An 18,521-nucleotide genomic window follows, 5' to 3' on the forward strand; every position below is an offset into this window, starting at 1 on the left:
TGAGCTCTGCTGATCAGCTCATTCACTGACGGGAAGGGATTCTGTCTTTGTTCCTCCTGTTTCCACTCAGCATGAAAAATCAGAGACATCACACATCTGGATCTGTTTTAGTTCTTTTATACAATCACATCATACAAATGATAAAAACAAACATGTAGACAGACACAGGGTTTATCTGCTGCTGCCGGTGGTGCTGCAGTGATGTTCCACTGCCATCAGTACGTCAGCGTCTGTGCCAAACTCCATAGAGATTTTTCATGTTTTAGCCTCATTATCTGTCTGGTTCCTGTTGATCATTTTCCAAATCGTTCATCAGTTTGTAGATTTATTTTCTTGCTTCCTGAGATTTGGTCATTTGTAAAATGATCTGCAGGAGCTACAGGTGAGCTGAAACACGACAGGTCACAGCTGAGCCGTGAGGACTCAGAAGTCTTTGTAGTGCAGCAGCCTGAACACACACAAGAGGTTCTCAGTTACACAACTGTCAAAAAATGTTGGGGCGACAAAACCTTTTTCAGCTGAAGTCAAACACGAATGGTTGAAAAGTGGAGGGAAGCTGATGCTGTCTCACCTGAAGAGGGGGGCGTGTCCTTTGTTGTTGGCCAATGAGAAGAAGCCGCTGTGTGGGGAGAAGTCGAGGGAGCTGGCTCGGTAAACGAACTTCCTCTTAGAGACAGGGAAGTTAGTGAAGACGCTGAGGCTGGGCAGGTGGACCTGAGGGGACAGAACCAGGTGAGAACCAGGTGAGAACCGGATCAGATATGGTGTTAGTCTGGTATCTTACCAGCCGTACGGCCTCGTCCTCGGCTCGGGAGGCGATGGCCAGGATCTCAGAGGTGGGGTTAAAGGTCAGGGAGGTCGCTGAGGTCAGCAGGTTCATCACTGCTTTCAGAGGCTTTGGATTGGATGAATTTAGACACGCCTCCTGAGAATAGACGTTGACTACACCTGACTGAGAGCTGAAACAGACAGAAGATCAGCCAGGGACAGTCGCTGTCAGCCAATCACAGAGGGGGTAATACGTGTGGGCGTGTCTTACCCGCAGGCCAGGTACTGTCCGTTGCGTGAGGCGGCAATGGACGTCCCCTTCACACAGCCGTCATCTGTGAATCTGTGAACACACCGACTGCTGCGCATGTCCCACACATACACCTCCCCCTCCTCTGCACACGCGCGCACACACACACACACACACACAAAGTCACATGACTGACAGGAAGGTGATATGTGATGTCATAGATTTCTTGAACATCGTGGACTCACCTGAGTTCACAAAGACTTTGCTGCCGTCGTGTGAGAAGGCGACTCCACTGACGTGACCGTTAATCTTCATACTGCGAACCACCTCCTTAGTCTGCACACACACACACACACACACACACACACACACACACACCATTAAAACACATAACTCTAGACAGACGACGATGACATCACACAGAGAAGAAGAAACTCTACCTATGATGGAGGACACCTGAACAATCCACAGAAGAAGAACAGGGGGAGGAGTTACCTTGAGTGTGAGGAGGTGCAGGTATCCGTTGGTGCCAGTGAGCAGCAGAGCGCCTCCTTCAGGACAAACTGAGAACTCCTTCACTCTGGCTTCATTCAGACCTGACAACAAACAACAGCCGTTTACGGGCTTTTATTCTGAAAGGCTTCAGGTGGGTGTCCACAGGTAGAGCTCAGTGAAGAAAACCAAGAAACACATCAGTTTATTTTGTAATTGAAACATGTCTCGAATTAAACTAATTCAATGTATTTATCTTTAAAATGATGATTTTTATTTAATATTTCAGACGTCTCTAAACACTGGTCACTGACCTCTGACCTCTGACCTACCTCTGACGGTGTGAACAGGTGTGACCCGGCCCTCCATCATGTCGTACAGGTAGAACATCTTGTTCTTCAGGCTGGTGGCGATCACCGTCTCTCCGTCCAGGCTGAACTGAGCTCTGTGGACCGGGAACCGCTCCAGGTGGATGCTCTGGATCTTCGGGTTCGTCTTCCCGTCCACCTGCAGCAGGAGACGAGCACAAACTTCTTTAAGGTCACATGACCCGTTCCACCTGACCTCAGACCGTCTCCGCCGGTGGAAGTCAGAGACGGCCGACTGGCTGTCTGTACCTGAAAGAGCGAAACCGATTGGTCGAGGCTGGCCGTCATGACGACCTGAGCGGAGGGATGGAACTGGACCGAGGTCAGTCTGTCCTCTGAGGGACGAGCGCTGTTGGCGTGAAGACATTTCTTCATCTGAGACAGGAAGGACAAAATATAAACAGATTTTCATCATCATCATCACCACCAGCAGGGGGTGGAGTTTCCTCTGGCAGGGAGGATAAAATCAGTGGGGGGTCCGTTACCGTTAGCAACCGTTACCATGATTAAACAAAAATTCTCTGTTTGAGAAGTGATGGAAACATTTGAGATGATGAAGAAAGTCAACATGGAGATGATCGCTGATTAATGATCGCTGATTAATCATCACAGATTAATGATCGCTGATTAATGATCACAGATTAATGATCACAGATTAATGATCGCTGATTAATAATCACAGATTGATGATCGCTGATTAATGATCGCTGATTAATGATCGCTGATTAATCATCACAGATTGATGATCGCTGATTAATGATCGCTGATTAGTGATCACAGATTAATGATCACAGATTAATGATCGCTGATTAATTATCGCTGATTAATGATTATAGATTAATGATTATAGATTAATGATCGCTGATTAATGATCGCTGATTAATGATCGCTGATTAATGATCACAGATTAATGATCGCTGATTAATGATCGCTGATTAGTGATCACAGATTAATGATCACAGATTAATGATCGCTGATTAATGATCGCTGATTAATGATCGCTGATTAATGATCACAGATTAATGATCGCTGATTAATGATCACAGATTAATGATCACAGATGATCTCTGACCCTGAGGACGCCGCTGGGCAGACTGTCTGAAGATGCCACAAAGTTTCCTGTCCTCCTCAGCAGGTCGTCTTCCTCCTCCTCCTCCTCCTCCTCCTCCTCCTCATCTTCATCATCGTCAGCAGCTTCAGGAGCACAGACAGAGTCGTTTTGGTTTGTACAGAAGAATTTAGGAAGCATCATGTAAATCTTCTTCGTGCGTTTCTACCTCTCCTCTTCTTCTTGATGCCGCTCTGCGCCCAGGACGGAGCTCCTCCCATCGACTTCTGAAACCTGAAACACGGCGGGTCAGCAGGTGTGTATGGGTGAGGGTGTGAACAGGTGTGTTCAGGTGTGTGTTCACTCACTGCTCTCTCATCCTCAGCTGTAGTTTCTGTTTGCTCATGGTGGACTCAGCTTCGCCTCTGATCAGGTGTCTGCGGTAACGATGCTTCATGTCCACCCTGAAACACAGAGATGTGGACACCTGAGTGGACAGATGCTCCATCACTGAGGATGTGGATAAAGGAGCTTTGGGACTGTGTCGGTGTGGACAGACAAACAGACACAGAACCAAAGATGCAGGTCATGAAGACAGACTGTTTCATCTGTCTTCTCTGACATCAGTGTGTGGTTGGGTGATGTGTGTAATGCAGGTATTTGTGATCCCAGATTGTTGTATTGTTACTGAGTGTTGCAGTCTGTACGGGCAGCGGCCTCAGAGTCGGTGTCACAGCAGGAAAACACACGGCGTGAATCTGGTTTGAACACAATTTGACATAATGGAGGCGTTTCCATGCGTATATGATCATAATGTTTATGTTTAAGAACACAACAGAGAAGACATGAAGAATCTAACACCAGTGAGACAACACAGTCACACAAACCCCTCCGAGATAAACCAGAAGCTGTGACTCTGAATCTGCCTGTAATCAAGAAGAGACCAGCAAAACGGACCCAGGCTCAGCACTCACTCTTCCTCCAGCTCGTCATCCTCATCCACCCAGGCGGCTTTTCTGGTCGGCTGGAGCTGCAGATGAGCCTCGTTCTCATCCTCCGATTCACCAGACTCCTCATCTTTGTCCTCCACCAACAGAGTTTCAGTCTGCTCTTCATGCTCCTGCTCAGTGACAGGAAATGAAGTTTTAATCTGACTGAACAGCAGCTGAGAGGTCAGACATCACAGGAGACAACGGTCTTAGAGACAACCAGTCAAAGAGGGACCGGAATATCAGTTTCTCAGACGAAGAGCCGAACTCCATTCAAAAAGTATATGAGTTTCTATTCCTTTGCCTGTCAGTAACTACAGCCCTACGGTAGAGCAACACACTAAGTGCTGCATGATTCATAAATACTAGCTCATTATTTCGGCATAAATCCCACAGTACAAACTCCTTTTTAATTCAAATAACAAACCTGTAAAAATGTTCAGTTATTATTCTTGAAGTGCTGCATCACAGTCCTGAATTCTGTATATACTGTCATCAATTTGTCACAAATGTACAGTCAAACATTTCCGAAAAATAGCAAAAAAATAGCCTTGTTCGTTTCAACAGCAAACTCTCACTTCTGTGGATGAACCTCCAGCAAACAGGCAGCAGAAAGCAGAAGGCTCATGATGAACAGAAGCTGCAACAACGAGCGGTTGTTTTCCTGAAGTCTGGCAGCGAAGATACTGCACAGAACCTTATTTACAACATTCAGCTTTACTCTGAAGTCAGGTTTTGCTGGTTGAGAAGAAGTAAATCGGATTTACCAGAAATAACTGGGAATTATTAGAAGTTATCATATTTTGCTCTAAAGTGCAAGTGATTTCCCATACCAGTAACAGAACCTTAAATCCGAACATTTTTGAACAGAGTCTGGCGAGAAAGTCACCTCCACGAGTCTCTCCACTAGCTCGTCCTCCGCCCCGAACACCAGCTCCTGCAGCAGTTTCACCGAGCTGTCCTTCTCTCCCAACACCGCCAGACTCTTCACGTTTATTTGCCGTTTTTGTTCTTCTTCTGGGTGAAACTTCGGCGGTCGGGCTCTCTTCTTGGCCGGTCCTCTCTCCTCAGTCATCGGCAGCTTGATAACGTTCATGTCCTCCATGTTTCCTTAGCTACCAGCTAAACCAGACTCTTAACAGAAAACTAAGAATTTATAAGCAACCGTAGCAACATGCGGAACACAGTATCTTTTATTTTTATCCCCAGACAGCAGCCGCTCTTTGCACATGTGCGACCCACTGTTTTTTTCCTCCCGGTTAAATCATGTGCTTCCGGAAAGGAAGAAATAAAATGAATGAAAAAATAAAAGTCTGCCCCCAATTGTTCAGAGACAGAACTGCAGCGTGATCAAAATAAAACATTTCAAAATAAAAATCTTTGTTGTATTATTATACTAATTTTTAATTTAACTGGTTTATTAGAAGATACATTCATTAATAAATAATTTGAATTTAAATATTTAATGAGTTCAGTAAATTAATGTAATACCTATTATTTTCATTCAATTGAGTGCTTAATAAACATTTACATGACTCTTGTGGTCTTTCCATCTTTAAAAAATATTGGTACGAAAAAGAACAATGTTTTGATTTATGTAATATGCTTCCACATTAATGTGAGGAGGAGATTGTTCTTGCTCTGACTCAGAAATGTGGAAAACTACAGATCACAGCTATATCACAAGGAAATCATCATCACAGTGAATCTATCATCGGAGCCTCCAAACACATGAATACAAACACGAAGCCGTTAATCTTAAAGACAGAAAGAGAAAGTGATGAGAGGAAGCAGAATCAGTAGATTATGGAGAGTTTATTTCAGCTGCAGTTAAATAAAAAGAGACGAGTGAGAGCGAGCATGCTGTTATACTGGGACTGGAACAAACCATCAGTCCCAGTTTGGTTCTAAAGCTACAGGACAGTTTGACACCATCACCACTACAGTTATCATCACTACAGGTCTGTCCTCCAGCAAACAGGTCAGTTATTACAGGTTTCTGTTTGTTTTCAAGCTTTTTACACTTTCTAGCTGATGAAGGAGGTTTACAGCAAACAGTTCATAAGGCAAACAGAGCAGTCATGGGGGAGGGTGGGGGAGGTGGGGGGCACAGTTAAAAATGCATTGACTGCACATGTGCAGCTGCTGTACTGCTTTACCTAAAATGTCTTTTTCATCATGTCAAATGTATCCTGGTGTCAGATGTAATACAGAAAAACATTACAGAATACAGCTGTAATTCACAAGTAAAGTCGCAATATGGGGAGAATTAAGTCGTAATTTTGTGTCATAATTTTACAGATAATTCTGATATGATCATAATTTTCTATTTAAATTATAGTAAAACACCTCATCAGTCTTTATTGTTTTCTGCAAAGTTTCATATCACACAATGTAAAATAACCAACAAAAACGTTTTTCTTACTATGTTCTGTTTGTTTTTCTGGCATTTAATGTTTTTATGATTGTTCATGTCTTTATGAATGGGAATGAATGGAGGTGAATGTAGGTGAATGGAGGTGAATGGGGGTGAATGGAGGTGAATGGAGGTGAATGGGGTGAATGGAGGTGAATGGGGGTGAATGGAGGTGAATGGGGATAATGCTGCAGTATATCACCTCAGATTTTTTTAACCTGCGATCATTTGTCATCAGTGAAACGTTGAAACAGAAAAGTGCTCAGTCAGACGATTTAAAATAAAGAACAAATTCAGATAAAACCACGTCCTTCATGCACAGAGAAACTGTTAGAAAAAAAACATGTCCAACATGTGGCCCTGTCAGGAAACTACAGGACTGAGTGTTCAGGCTGCTGCAGAGGGAAAAACTCCAACTGTAGGAAAAGATCTGAATATAATCCAAGGAAAAACGAAATGTTACGTGAGAAGAGTCACAACATTATGAGAATAGAGTCATTTTAAAAGAAATCCTAATATTGTGAGAGAAAGTCAAAGGAAACACTATCTCTTCACTTCTGATCTTTGTCTGTGACTTTTATGACTTTTTATTTGTAGATTTAAAACTTGATTTATTTTCTCCAATTTGTGATTTTATTCATTTAATTTCTACTTGTAAAATTGTGAGCACACTCATAATGTAAAATTCACTCCTCATATTGCAGCTTTTTAACTGTGTGTAACTTTTTAACTTTTTACTGAAGTATTATCACCTTCTTACTTGTAAAATTACTTCTGTTGTAATATTATGAGTTTTACTCATTACACATTATGACTTTTGTGACCTTTTAATCAAACACTATGATTTTCATACACTTTATGGCACAGTTTGTTTTTATGACATTACAACTTTTTATGTAACAACACATTTAGAAATTGTACTTTTACTAATTACATGTACATCCTGTAAATTGTAATATTACAATTTGTAATATATCTGTTATGTTGTGACATTTCCCTTCGTTATCTTTTTTCTTGTAACGTTACCACTTTATTCTCATGTCAAGACTTTTACCCATAAAATTACTTTTTACTTTTAACATTATTAATTGCTGAGCTGCAACTCTTAATAATTAATTTAGTATTTTATGGAAAGTAAATTAACCTGCATCCATTTTGACAATTAATTAAATGCTAACATTTATTTTCAAGCAGAGATGCTAAATATTTGAGGAGTCCAGCTTCTAAATGTGAAAACTTGCTGAATTTCTTCTTCTTGTTTGACCAAATAAAACATCTCAGGATGTTGTGACAGACTTTTGGAAATTGTAATTTGTATTTTTCAAAGTTTTCTTAAGTTTTACAGACAAAAACTTAACTGAGAAAATAATGCACAGATGAACTGATACTGAAAATAATCGTCCCATAAAATTACAATTTCATCTCTTCTTTACTTGTGAAGTTCTGATAACTACTATTCATGATATTGTGACTTTTTGATGTCGTCCGTCAGGTTCACCTGAACACGCTGACGTGAATCCATCAGTCTGCTCTGAATCATTATTTAACACTGTTTGTAGGAATCTGAAGCAGCGCCACCAAGCTGCTCAAACAAAGACAACATGCGACAGGTTAGTGTTGAGTTACAGAAGGAGGGGAGGAGTCCAGGTGAGTCCAGGTGAGTCTCTCTGGTTCACCTCGGTCTGTCTTGGCACTTGAAGACTTGACCTCGTCAGAAAGTGATCTCTGTCCGTGCTGGAGGTCGAATCAGGTTGCGTCCCGCCAAAATAAAGCACGTCACATCGCTGACATCACCAGGACAGGTGTGTCTGATGATGGTTGATGACACAGGTGAGTTTAAGTATGTACAGGTGTTTCCATCCTGCTGTAAAACAGACATCATCCTCTCTGAGTGTAAATCCTCCATGTTGGTTCAGAGTTCCACAGTGAAGCAGGATGTAAAAACTACTCCAGATCCAGATCCAGTCTGCTGAGGATCAGTGTGAGTTCGTCTGACATTTTGAAAACGTTCTTGTTTGTGTTATGTGCTCTCATGTCTGTGAGTCAGGATCTGGTAAGCCTAGCTTAGCATAAAGAGTGTCTGTAGCTCAACAACATACCAACAACATTGTTTAGCCTACTTGGCTACTTGTTTAGGCTAGCTTTTTAGGCTAACAGTAGCTTTGTTAGGCTAAAGTTAGCCTGTTTAGGCTAACATAGTGACGGCTCATAATGTTAGTAGTCGACCATCAAAACATTGACATGAACATTTCAACAGTGCTGTTCTGTCACTATGTTATTCATTTAAACTACTGCTTTCACACTGACTATATGGAGGTGTGTGTGTCTGTGTCTGTGTCTGTGTGTGTGTGTGTGTGATAGCCTCTTGTTGTGGTAATGAGTGAGTGTCAGAGGTTCTGGTCTGCGACGTCCCTTCAGATAAACACGTTCCCTGACGTTCAGCCCGACCTGGTTTCTCTCAGTAGCCTGCTGTTTGAAATGTAAACACTCTGAGTCACAGCTTCCTCTTCTGCCTGGCAACAAGACATGAGAGCTGCTCCGTCCTCACAACACAGCAGAGAGAAAACCTCCCAAAATGTCAGAGTATTCCTGTTCATGATCCAGACACACGGCCATGTTTGTCTCAGGTTGACCGATCACGTGACGGAAACCAGGAAACGTGGTTTCACTGTCGTCTGTCCGTCAGGCAGCAGATCTCCTCTCTCCCAAACCTGAACCCAGAAGATCCAAAAGAACCATATCACTAAAATGTCCCTGCAGCAACTTTTAGCTCCACAAACTGTTCTTCTTCATGTGTCAGATGTTGCTTGTTGGTCTTGCAAACAAAAAGTGCAAGTGCAAAAATAAAAACTAAAGTGTCACGCAGACCAGAGAAGAAGAAGCCGAAACAACTCTGAGCAGGCAGCTCCTCCAAAATCCTCTGATCATCATCTTCATCATCATCTCTTCATTCACATCTGCTGCAGACACGGGATTGGTCAGATCTTCTGTCAGACCGACCATCAGCCAATCACCTGTGAGCGCAGATGAGGTTGTGATGGAGGAGGTGAGGATGATGAAGCTGGACGCTGCAGACGTTTGTGTTGTGTTGTGTTATCCAGCTGTGTTGTGTTATGTTGTGTTGTGCAGCTGTGTTGTGTTGTGTTGTGCAGCTGTGTTGTGTTGTGCAGCTGTGTTGTGTTATGTTGTGTTGTGCAGCTGTGTTGTGTTATGTTGTGTTGTGCAGCTGTGTTGTGTTGTGCAGCTGTGTTGTGTTGTGTTGTGTTGTGCAGCTGTGTTGTGTTATGTTGTGTTGTGCAGCTGTGTTGTGTTGTGTTGTGCAGCTGTGTTGTGTTGTGTTGTGCAGCTGTGTTGTGTTATGTTGTGTTGTGCAGCTGTGTTGTGTTATGTTGTGTTGTGCAGCTGTGTTGTGTTGTGTTGTGCAGCTGTGTTGTGTTGTGTTGTGCAGCTGTGTTGTGTTATGTTGTGTTGTGCAGCTGTGTTGTGTTATGTTGTGTTGTGCAGCTGTGTTGTGTTATGTTGTGTTGTGCAGCTGTGTTGTGTTGTCCAGCTGTGTTGTGTTGTGTTATGTTGTGTTGTGCAGCTGTGTTGTGTTGTCCAGCTGTGTTGTGTTGTGTTGTGTTCTTCATGTTCACCTCCCGACAGGAGGCAGTGGAGGAGCTCCTCTCATCACTGAAACAAACAAACAAATGACTCATTAAAAGTCTGAACATTGAATATAAAGTTTGTCCTCCACAATAAAAGTCTGTTACAGCTGAAGGTTAGCCGACATAGCTCACTTAGCTACTGACTGAACCCCATCTGCATGTATCTTGCTCCTCCATGTAAAGTCTTTGTAGGAAGTGTCTGTGACAGCTTGACAACAAGTAAGGGTGCTTCAAAGGGTCAAAATAGGAGCAGCCAAAGATTCTAGAACGTAGCGCTGTAGAATCTTTGGTAACAGCAGCAGCGACGGTGGAAAATAAAGAATCTTTGGCAGCATGAGATTAACACGATTAAAAAAAATAACGTGTTGTTGGTCCTTAGTCTCATCATGATTAATGCTGACAGACCATTATATCATATATTATATCTGAAGAGGTTTTGTTGCCATCATGTTCATTCCCTTCACTGTGTTTTCTGATCTGCACTCACAGAACATTTAGATGATGTCGCTGTTTGAAAAAAATGCTCTATAATACTTCATCTCCTCTTTTTTCTTGTGAAAGAAAATAAAGAGAGATTTGAGTGATGTTTTATTTTTAAACCACACGTTAGTCTCTCAACACCATCAGTGTCTAATGACGTCTGATCTGTCTCGTCATCGTCAGTGAAAAGAAGGTCGCTGACCAACACATTTAGTCTCAGTACCTCTGTTGGCCTTGCTGGGGTAGATCTTGGTGAAGTGTCTGTACTCGTCCGGAGGAGGGAAATCATCCAGAGGATGAAACGAATACTTGGACTCAAAATCATCTGTAGAAGAAGACACAACACAGCAGCTCATTTTACCACCTTCAGTTTCCTCAGATGAAAGCAGTTGAGTTTAGTTGTTTGAGGTTGAAGACGGAGGAAAAGAGTAGGAGAAAACAGACGGTGACAGAGAAGAATGAAGCCATGAAGAGATGGAGTCAAAACTGAGACACTAACAAACCATCAACTCTGAAGAAAGACTGAATCAAACACTGAGGAAAAGCTGAGTATCTCTGACGTGTGGAAACAAATAAAGACAATTAAACCTGAAAAGCTGCTCAACTTTAATTTAGAGACCACAGAACTCAAAGCACTGAAACATTTTATTCTGCAACTGAAAACTCATTAATTGAGAAACTAATCAGCTGATTATCAGTCAGTACAGGAAACACTGCTGGAGCCTGAGGGAGAGACAGACAGACTCACCGACGAACGAACGAGGGATGGAGGAGGAAGAGGAGGAGTGTCCGTTGCGGAGGGGAGGGGGAGGCGGGGGAGGAGCAGCAGGGGTGCGGGTGGGCGGGGGAGGAGGTTTCCCTCTGGCGGGGGGGTCAGAAGAGAGAGAGGGGCTACCATGTGTCCTGTAAGGAGGAGGAGGTGGGGCTTCTCTGCCCCCCGCCCTCGAAGACGACGACTGGACCGGAACAGGAGGAGCTTAGGGGAGACATCAATACAGGTGATCAATACAGGTGATCAATGCAAAAATTTGTCAAAATAAATAAAACTACTTAAAAAGACATTATAAAACTAAAATAAAACGAGTACAGAAAAATAAGTTCGTAAAATAACACTGAAAAGAAATGGAAATAAAATCATAATAAATACATTAAAATAATTTTAAAATTAAGTAAAATAATAATTGAAATAAAAAAAATGATGCCATCTAAAGTACGAAATACAAAAAATAATTTAAATAAAAAGATTTAAAATCCTAAATTTATAAATAATACAAATTATTTCTAAAAATCTAAATAATCATATTAAAAATGTAAAAATACCAGAAAGACATTACATGATGTCACCATGATGACATCATCATTTCTTGTGACAAATCAGCTGTAACATGTTTTTACCGTGTTGAACCCTCACCTGCTCCTCTACCTTGTGCCTCTCTGACAGGGGGCGGCGGCCTGTTAGCACCTTGTTGGGAGGGGGTGGGAGAGGCGGGGGGAGGAGGTGGAGCGGGGCCTCTTGTGGGAGTGTGGCCTCCAGGTGAGGGGGCGGTCCTTTTGTTGCTGAGGGAGTTGTGACGCTGCGGTAGCTCAGGCGCCGCCTCCCCGCTGCCACCTGTTGGACCGTTGGTGATGCGGTAAGGTGGAGGGGGCGGGGCCAGAGAGGAGGAGGAGGCAGGATTTCCTCCTGAGGTGGGAGGGCGTCTGGTGTTACCAGGAGATGGGGGAGGTTTGGAGGGGAGGGGTGGGGTGTTGTTAGGGGTCGGAGGGAGGGGCTTCTCTCTGTTGTAAGAGGAGGATGGAGGAGAGGGAGCGTTACCACGGCGACAGAGAGGTGGAGGGGGAGGTGGGGCAGAGGAGGAGTGCTTCATGCCAGTGGAGGGGGAGGAGGCAGCAGAGGAGGGGGTGGAGGGGGAGGGAGAGGAGGACAGGTTGGGGAGTGAAGGACGCTGGGAGCGACACGTCTCCATTGGCGATGATGCCTGAGGGGAGGGGCTCTCTGCATCATCATGGCGATGACTTGGGGGGCGGGGCGCCGCGGCTCGGGTGGAGGGAGAACGTCCAGAGGATCCGTCTAAAACAAATAATTAGTAAATACAAAATAATAAAGAATTATTATGAGTTATAAAAACAAATCAAAAATAATAATGAAATTGAAAAAACACTTGTGTAAATCAATAAAATATACAATTCAGAAAGTCTAAAACTAACAAAAGAATCCAAAAATAATAAAAGTATAAATGCAAAAGGTATAAATTCACCTGTAAATAAATAATAGAAATAATTTGCAAACTATTGTAAAATAAAATATAAAAATACAGATTTTTTAAATAAATTTTGTAAGTAAATTAAAACAAATCCAGAAAATCGTTCTTATTCAATATTTTCTTCAAAAAAAGTACAAAGACAAAAACAGTAAAACACGGAATTTTAAAAACAATTACTGTAAAAGTATGAATCAAATGTAAAGAATATGCAAAACAAATACATTTTGAACAACATATATATATATATATATTTAAATCATAAATATGAAGAATGTGACAGAACTCCTCACCTCCGACTGGCCTCAGTTTGGGAACTCCGCCCGTGAACAGCCCTCCTATTGATGGAGTGGAACCTGACGGGCTTGCTGCTCCACTCCCATTGGTTCCTCCTGTTGCTGCTCCGCCTCCTTTGGGGTCTGAGAACCACAACCATTGGACAGATGAGAGAAGGCTCCGCCTCCTGGCGGCAGGATGTCACTACATTGACACTACTCTGACATCACAGACTGGATGAATGAAGGTGTGATGGGAGGTGGGATGCAGGTAAGAACAGGTGAGACCGGGTGAGACCGGGTGAGACCAGGTGAGACCAGGTGAGACCAGGTGACAACGTCAAACACTTGAATGAGGTGAGATGGAGTGAAATGAAGTGAAGTGAGATGTTAAAGTTAAACGAGGTGTTTACGCTCCCACGCAGCTCCGATGATCCGACAGCACAACAAACAGTCAAAAACACATTTGATCATGATTAACGAGCTCACAGGTGATCAGCTGCACAGACGAGTGACCGGCTGGTTCGGTTTATTCCACCCTGGCTGTTGTTTTTTTTTGATGACGTTTACAGACCTGTGTGCTGCAGCAGTAATTTTTCACCTAAAGACCTGCAGCTGCTCGTGTTGCTGCTGGGACAGTTTTTACTTTTCACTACTTCTGTTGGTGCACGTGATCCCTCCTCCTCATCAAACTAAAGAGACAAACTCAGCTTCCTGTTTTCAGTCATATCAGTTATATAAACAGTTCTCGGAGGCTGTGTGATGTGTGTTGGAAACCAGTGCCTACAGTTAATCTTTTAGCTCCTTGTCTGTTCTCTGCACTAACATCAACACAGTCACACTTTCATAAAGAAGCAAACATTAACAACTTCCAAGATGTGCTGTATAAATGAACAGTCACACTGAGAGGAGCATGACGCTGTCTGATGGTCTGGCTGCTGCATCTTTTCACTGATTAATAATCAATAACAATTAGAGCCCAGTTCTAATAACCCACAGTGACTCCTTCAGGAAGAAAAAGGCTGAAGAGTAAACATGTCTGAAGCGGCAGGATTCTCCAGTGGAGTGCAGCTGTTATGTATTTTCACACCGTGCAGTGATCAGAGATGTCTGCCACCAGTCAGGTGTTACTCCTCCACTGCAGGTAAACAGGAAGTGAGGTGAGCCGGACAGCGTCCAGCACTGAGTTTTATCACAAACAGCCTGGAGCATTGAGGGATAACACAGCGCACACAATCAGCACAATCAATAACACAAATCACATTGTTCAGACTGTGACTTATCCTACAGAGTAATGATCGTCTTCACTGCGTGAACAGCTGATTCAGTCTTTGTGCATCATCCATATTTAAAAATCTATGGTGTTGATGAAATGAAACCTCTGCTGCCGACTCTGCTGCACCTGGACCGACAACATATCAACTCTCAAACATAAAACAGCTGAAAAATTCGGGTAATCAGAGGTCAGGCTGCAACTATTGACAGAACAGCTGAAATGATTCAATCAGAGCAGTTTTGCTTTAAAAACTGACTGAAGGACTAATTGATTAATTGACTAATAGTTGCAGCCGTGAATGTAAACACACTGAGGGCTGGAACCACCTGAACAGATGAGTTTGGGATGAAACAGCAGCAGCTCTGCAGGAAGCTGCAGGATCTGTTCTAACCAGCCGCTCCTTCACCTGTCCATCAAATCCACACACAACAGTTTGATGCACTGATTTGAATCTGCACAATATTTAAATCCTGACGTCTGGATCTCTAAAGCACCTTTACTCCAAACTCACCGGAGATCAGCAGAGAAAGAGAAGAGTTACAGCAGGAACAGATCAGACGTGGAGCGACAGAAACAATGAAGAGTCAGGGTCCCTCCCCATTTGTTCCATTTCAAAGAAGTGAGCAGATGAATGTGATCAAGTGTGTGACACGTCACAGTGATCTGACCCTGGATCAGGTTCGCAGCAGCTGACGACAGCGTTTGTCCTGATTGGTCATCCTCTCAACATCTGGATCAGGTCTCGCTCTGAATCATAGAGGTGGACCAACATTACAGCCCTGATGGTGCAGAGTAAGGGGGGGTGGGGAGGGGGGTTAATCCGGTGTCGTCCTCCTATGTGAGGGTTCGTCACGCGGCGTGTGATGTTGGGACGGGACGCCATTTTGCGAGGTTACCTGCACACCTGTTGTTCTGTTTGGATACAGAGTTGTTGAAATTGGTGGGTGGAGACACGCCCCACCAGGAGAAATTCAACAGCTATTCAGACAAACTCATGACGATAAACTTCATCATCCTTCATCGTTTCTACAGACGAGCTGGAAATAATCAAAACTCAGTCTGACGTCTTCATATTAAGGAAACTAAATTATGGTTTTTGGAGATGGAAAAGAAGTTGATGTGGAGCCAGAACAAAAAATCTGTTTTTCAGACTGAATTTCTCTGGGGTTGTGACTGATCTCAAACTAACATGGAAACAACATATTAATCATATTAAAAGACAAAATCAGTCAATATCAAATCTAGGGAAATAGTAAATGATCAGGTCTCATGTATCATCTACTGCTCACTTATAACTTATTGTGTGGAAGTGAGGGGTCAACCTTTAAACGAGTATCAATTCAATAATCTTACTACAGAAACGAGTCATATGTATACGAGCGACGGACGACCTCCGGCCCTCGCTGTCGCCACACGGAGACGTGAGGATAAAAGGATGAGATGATCAGCTGCAGGTTGTTCTACCTGCAGATTTGTTAGTGCAGAGACACGACATCATTCAGTGCACAGAGAGGCAGCGGGATCCTCACAACATACTGAGCAAACCAAACAATGGTGTCAGTTACCCAGAATTCAACACGGGTGACATCACCTGCACACAGATCTGTGTTTGATCACTGCTCTTACAGCATCATCAGCCTCATGTCTGGACTTTATGCTTCAGGTAACTTTCCGTTGACCTGGCTGTTGGACCCATGTTCTGCTCTGTTCTCCCTGTTCTGCAGGATAAACCACAATAATCTCACCTGACTCAGTTCCATCCAATCAGACGCCGTCTCCCGCAGCAGCTGTCCTGCTGTCCTCGGTCACATTTTCATATCACTGCATCAAACTGTCGTTCACCAAACACTGACGACAGGTGTTCAGGTGCTCAGGTGTGGGGAGAATCACTGAGTGTGTGTTTTAATCAGTGTGGGTGTATTCAGCCCAGTGCGGCTCAGTGACGGCTCTGATTGACGTGTGGACAGGAAACATGGCGGCTGTGTAGCCCTGACCCTCAGCCTCCTGCAGTCAGCCTCTAGTGTCAGAGAAGGTGTGTGGTCTTACTCTCTGGGGACAGAGCGGAGCTCTTTTCTCCGGCCGTCTTCTTCTGCTCCTCAGACGGCGCCCCCTGCTGTTTAGGCTGGCTCTGTTGCTGGTGTAGGTATTGGTATAAGCGAATGTATGGGTGCTCTGTGGGAGGTGTTTGGCTCTTTGGTGTTTGAGTCTTACTGTCGAGCAGCGGCGCGCTGCGGTCGTTCACCACCGACACCTTCCTCAGCTTGGTGCCTTTACAGATGTCTGACAGCAGAGCGCCGCGACCTTTGGACTCCTCTCTGCTCAGCTTTGGGGGGCTGGTGTTGGCCTACAAATAATGATGATAATAATAATTCAATACATTAATGGGAAAACGAGGATCCATCGTCCATCCACACAACCATATTATATATGTGTCTGTGTGGCTCCTCACCTGGCTGAAGGTGGGGGGAGGCGGGGGTCCCCCTGGTGGAGGAGGAGGCGGAGGAGGGATGGGCATCCTGTTGTTGATATAAGACACACACCTGACCACCCTAAAACACACAAACACAACACAGTGAAGCAGGCTGTCATCGTGAAGACTCACAGCAGTGTTTCCAAACAGCTGCCTCCTCCACATCTGGCAGACACACGCCAACATCAGCCTCACAACTACAAACAAAAACCTCGCGCTGCACCGTTTCTCATCAAAACTCACCGTCTTCACAGCTCCTCAAAGTTGTCATTTGTCAAAATGCAGATTAATTGATCGATCAGCATCTATATAGAGAATCTATTCATAGTCTGAAGTCATTTTTTAAGAAGTAAACTGGATCTCTGAGGAGCTGCTGGTCTGAAGACGCCACTTTGGCCTTTAGGAAACTGTTCTCACTGTCACTGACTAATGCACCAACACGGACTGACTCGTCCTTAATGAAGATCTTCTTCAGTGGCAGCTCTGCAAAGACACAAACACCAAGTCAAGCTGAGGAGATGTCAGTGTTTGTCCTCCATGCAGACCACAACAGACCACATCAAACCAGGTCCAGATCAAAAACCACTTTATGTAGACCTGTCAAACCTAGACTAGGTTAACAGAGAACCTCTAGAGACTGTTGAAGGATTAAAATTTTTAGCTTTCTAAAACATTTTTAAGTCTCTATGAACGTAAAATGACAATGCCAGCGCCATCAGTCCACATCAGACCAGGTCCTGTTCAAAAACCACAAAGCTTAGATGTGTCAGACCAGGACCTGATTAACAAAGTGATTTCTTAGAGGTTTCTCAAACATGTGTTTTATTTGTTAAAGTAGAAAAAGACCGGTTTCACTGCTGTTCCTCAGCCTTGCGCAGCTAGCTGAATTAGCCTGGCCTGGCTCTGAGCTAACGCTTTAGCCTCTCTGCTGAGCTCCTCTCCAGCTGTTTGCCTCAGTAATCAACATCTGGCCGGACACTCTCTCCCTTCAGCCTCACCTGGCCGTTAAAATGTTACATATTAAAATGCGGCGTTAGCTAACAAGCTAGTCCAGCCTGCTAGCTGTGTGTTAGCATTAGCAGCAGGTCTGTGCAGCATCACCGGTCCAGACCGACAGGTGAAATAAATCCTACCTGTTAACGTCACCGGCTCTCTGCTGGCGAACTCATAATGAGACACGTCTGTGTCGGTGTTAAACGGCCGCGTTTCTCCTCAGATCACGGTTTGCTCTACCGTCAGCCGCTAGCCTCCAGCCGCTAGCCTCCAGCCGCTAGCTTCTCTGCTGCAGACTTTTATTTCTCTCCAGTCAACACGGGGACACGTGACCTGAGCGGGAAGACATGCGCTGCTGCATCTACTGCATCTACTGAGTCTACTGCATCTACTGAGTTTACTGCATCTACTGCATCTACTGAGTCTACTGCATCTACTGAGTTTACTGCATCTACTGCATCTACTGAGTTTACTGCATCTACTGAGTCTACTGCATCTACTGAGTCTACTGCATCTACTGCATCTACTGAGTCTACTGCATCTACTGCATCTACTGAGTCTACTGCGTCTACTGCATCTACTGAGTCTACTGCATCTACTGCATCTACTGAGTCTACTGCATCTACTGAGTCTACTGCATCTACTGCATCTACCTAGTTTACTGCATCTACTGAGTCTACTGAGTTTACTGCATCTACTGAGTCTACTGCATCTACTGCATCTACTGAGTTTACTGCATCTACTGAGTCTACTGCATCTACTGCATCTACTGAGTTTACTGCATCTACTGA

At 43.9% G+C, this 18,521-nt stretch overlaps 2 protein-coding genes across 4 annotated transcripts; both read right to left on the bottom strand.

Moving 5' to 3' along the window:
* Positions 1-101: 101 nt before the first annotated feature.
* On the bottom strand, positions 102-5,192 carry utp18 (UTP18 small subunit processome component). Its single transcript, XM_071464670.1, has 13 exons — positions 4,805-5,192; positions 3,901-4,046; positions 3,295-3,390; positions 3,156-3,220; positions 2,951-3,072; positions 2,128-2,253; positions 1,843-2,017; positions 1,514-1,614; positions 1,264-1,354; positions 1,040-1,163; positions 785-959; positions 572-714; positions 102-448 (listed from the first exon to the last, which is right to left on the bottom strand). Exons 1-13 carry the CDS (start codon positions 5,018-5,020, stop codon positions 424-426), a joined length of 1,605 nt encoding a protein of 534 aa, XP_071320771.1. The 5' UTR covers positions 5,021-5,192; the 3' UTR covers positions 102-423.
* A 519-nt stretch (positions 5,193-5,711) lies between these two features.
* Positions 5,712-18,144, bottom strand: wipf2b (WAS/WASL interacting protein family, member 2b). Of its 3 annotated transcripts, none has more exons than XM_071464728.1 (8): positions 17,871-18,144; positions 16,717-16,816; positions 16,314-16,611; positions 13,010-13,135; positions 11,870-12,526; positions 11,207-11,434; positions 10,682-10,783; positions 5,712-10,003 (listed from the first exon to the last, which is right to left on the bottom strand). In XM_071464728.1, exons 2-8 carry the CDS (start codon positions 16,780-16,782, stop codon positions 9,963-9,965), a joined length of 1,518 nt encoding a protein of 505 aa, XP_071320829.1. In that variant the 5' UTR covers positions 16,783-16,816; positions 17,871-18,144; the 3' UTR covers positions 5,712-9,962. The 3 variants fall into 3 exon arrangements, with proteins under 3 accessions (XP_071320829.1, XP_071320838.1, XP_071320846.1); XM_071464737.1 differs by having other exon boundaries at positions 16,479-16,611; positions 17,871-18,141; XM_071464745.1 differs by lacking the exons at positions 5,712-10,003; positions 10,682-10,783 and having other exon boundaries at positions 11,045-11,434; positions 16,479-16,611; positions 17,871-18,141.
* Between the last annotated feature and the right edge of the window lie 377 nt (positions 18,145-18,521).

Source organism: Trachinotus anak, unplaced genomic scaffold, assembly GCF_046630095.1.
Source record: "Trachinotus anak isolate AG129_WGS33_773 ecotype Australia unplaced genomic scaffold, CSIRO_AGI_Tana_v1 ptg000003l, whole genome shotgun sequence".
Lineage (NCBI taxonomy): Eukaryota > Metazoa > Chordata > Actinopteri > Carangiformes > Carangidae > Trachinotus > Trachinotus anak.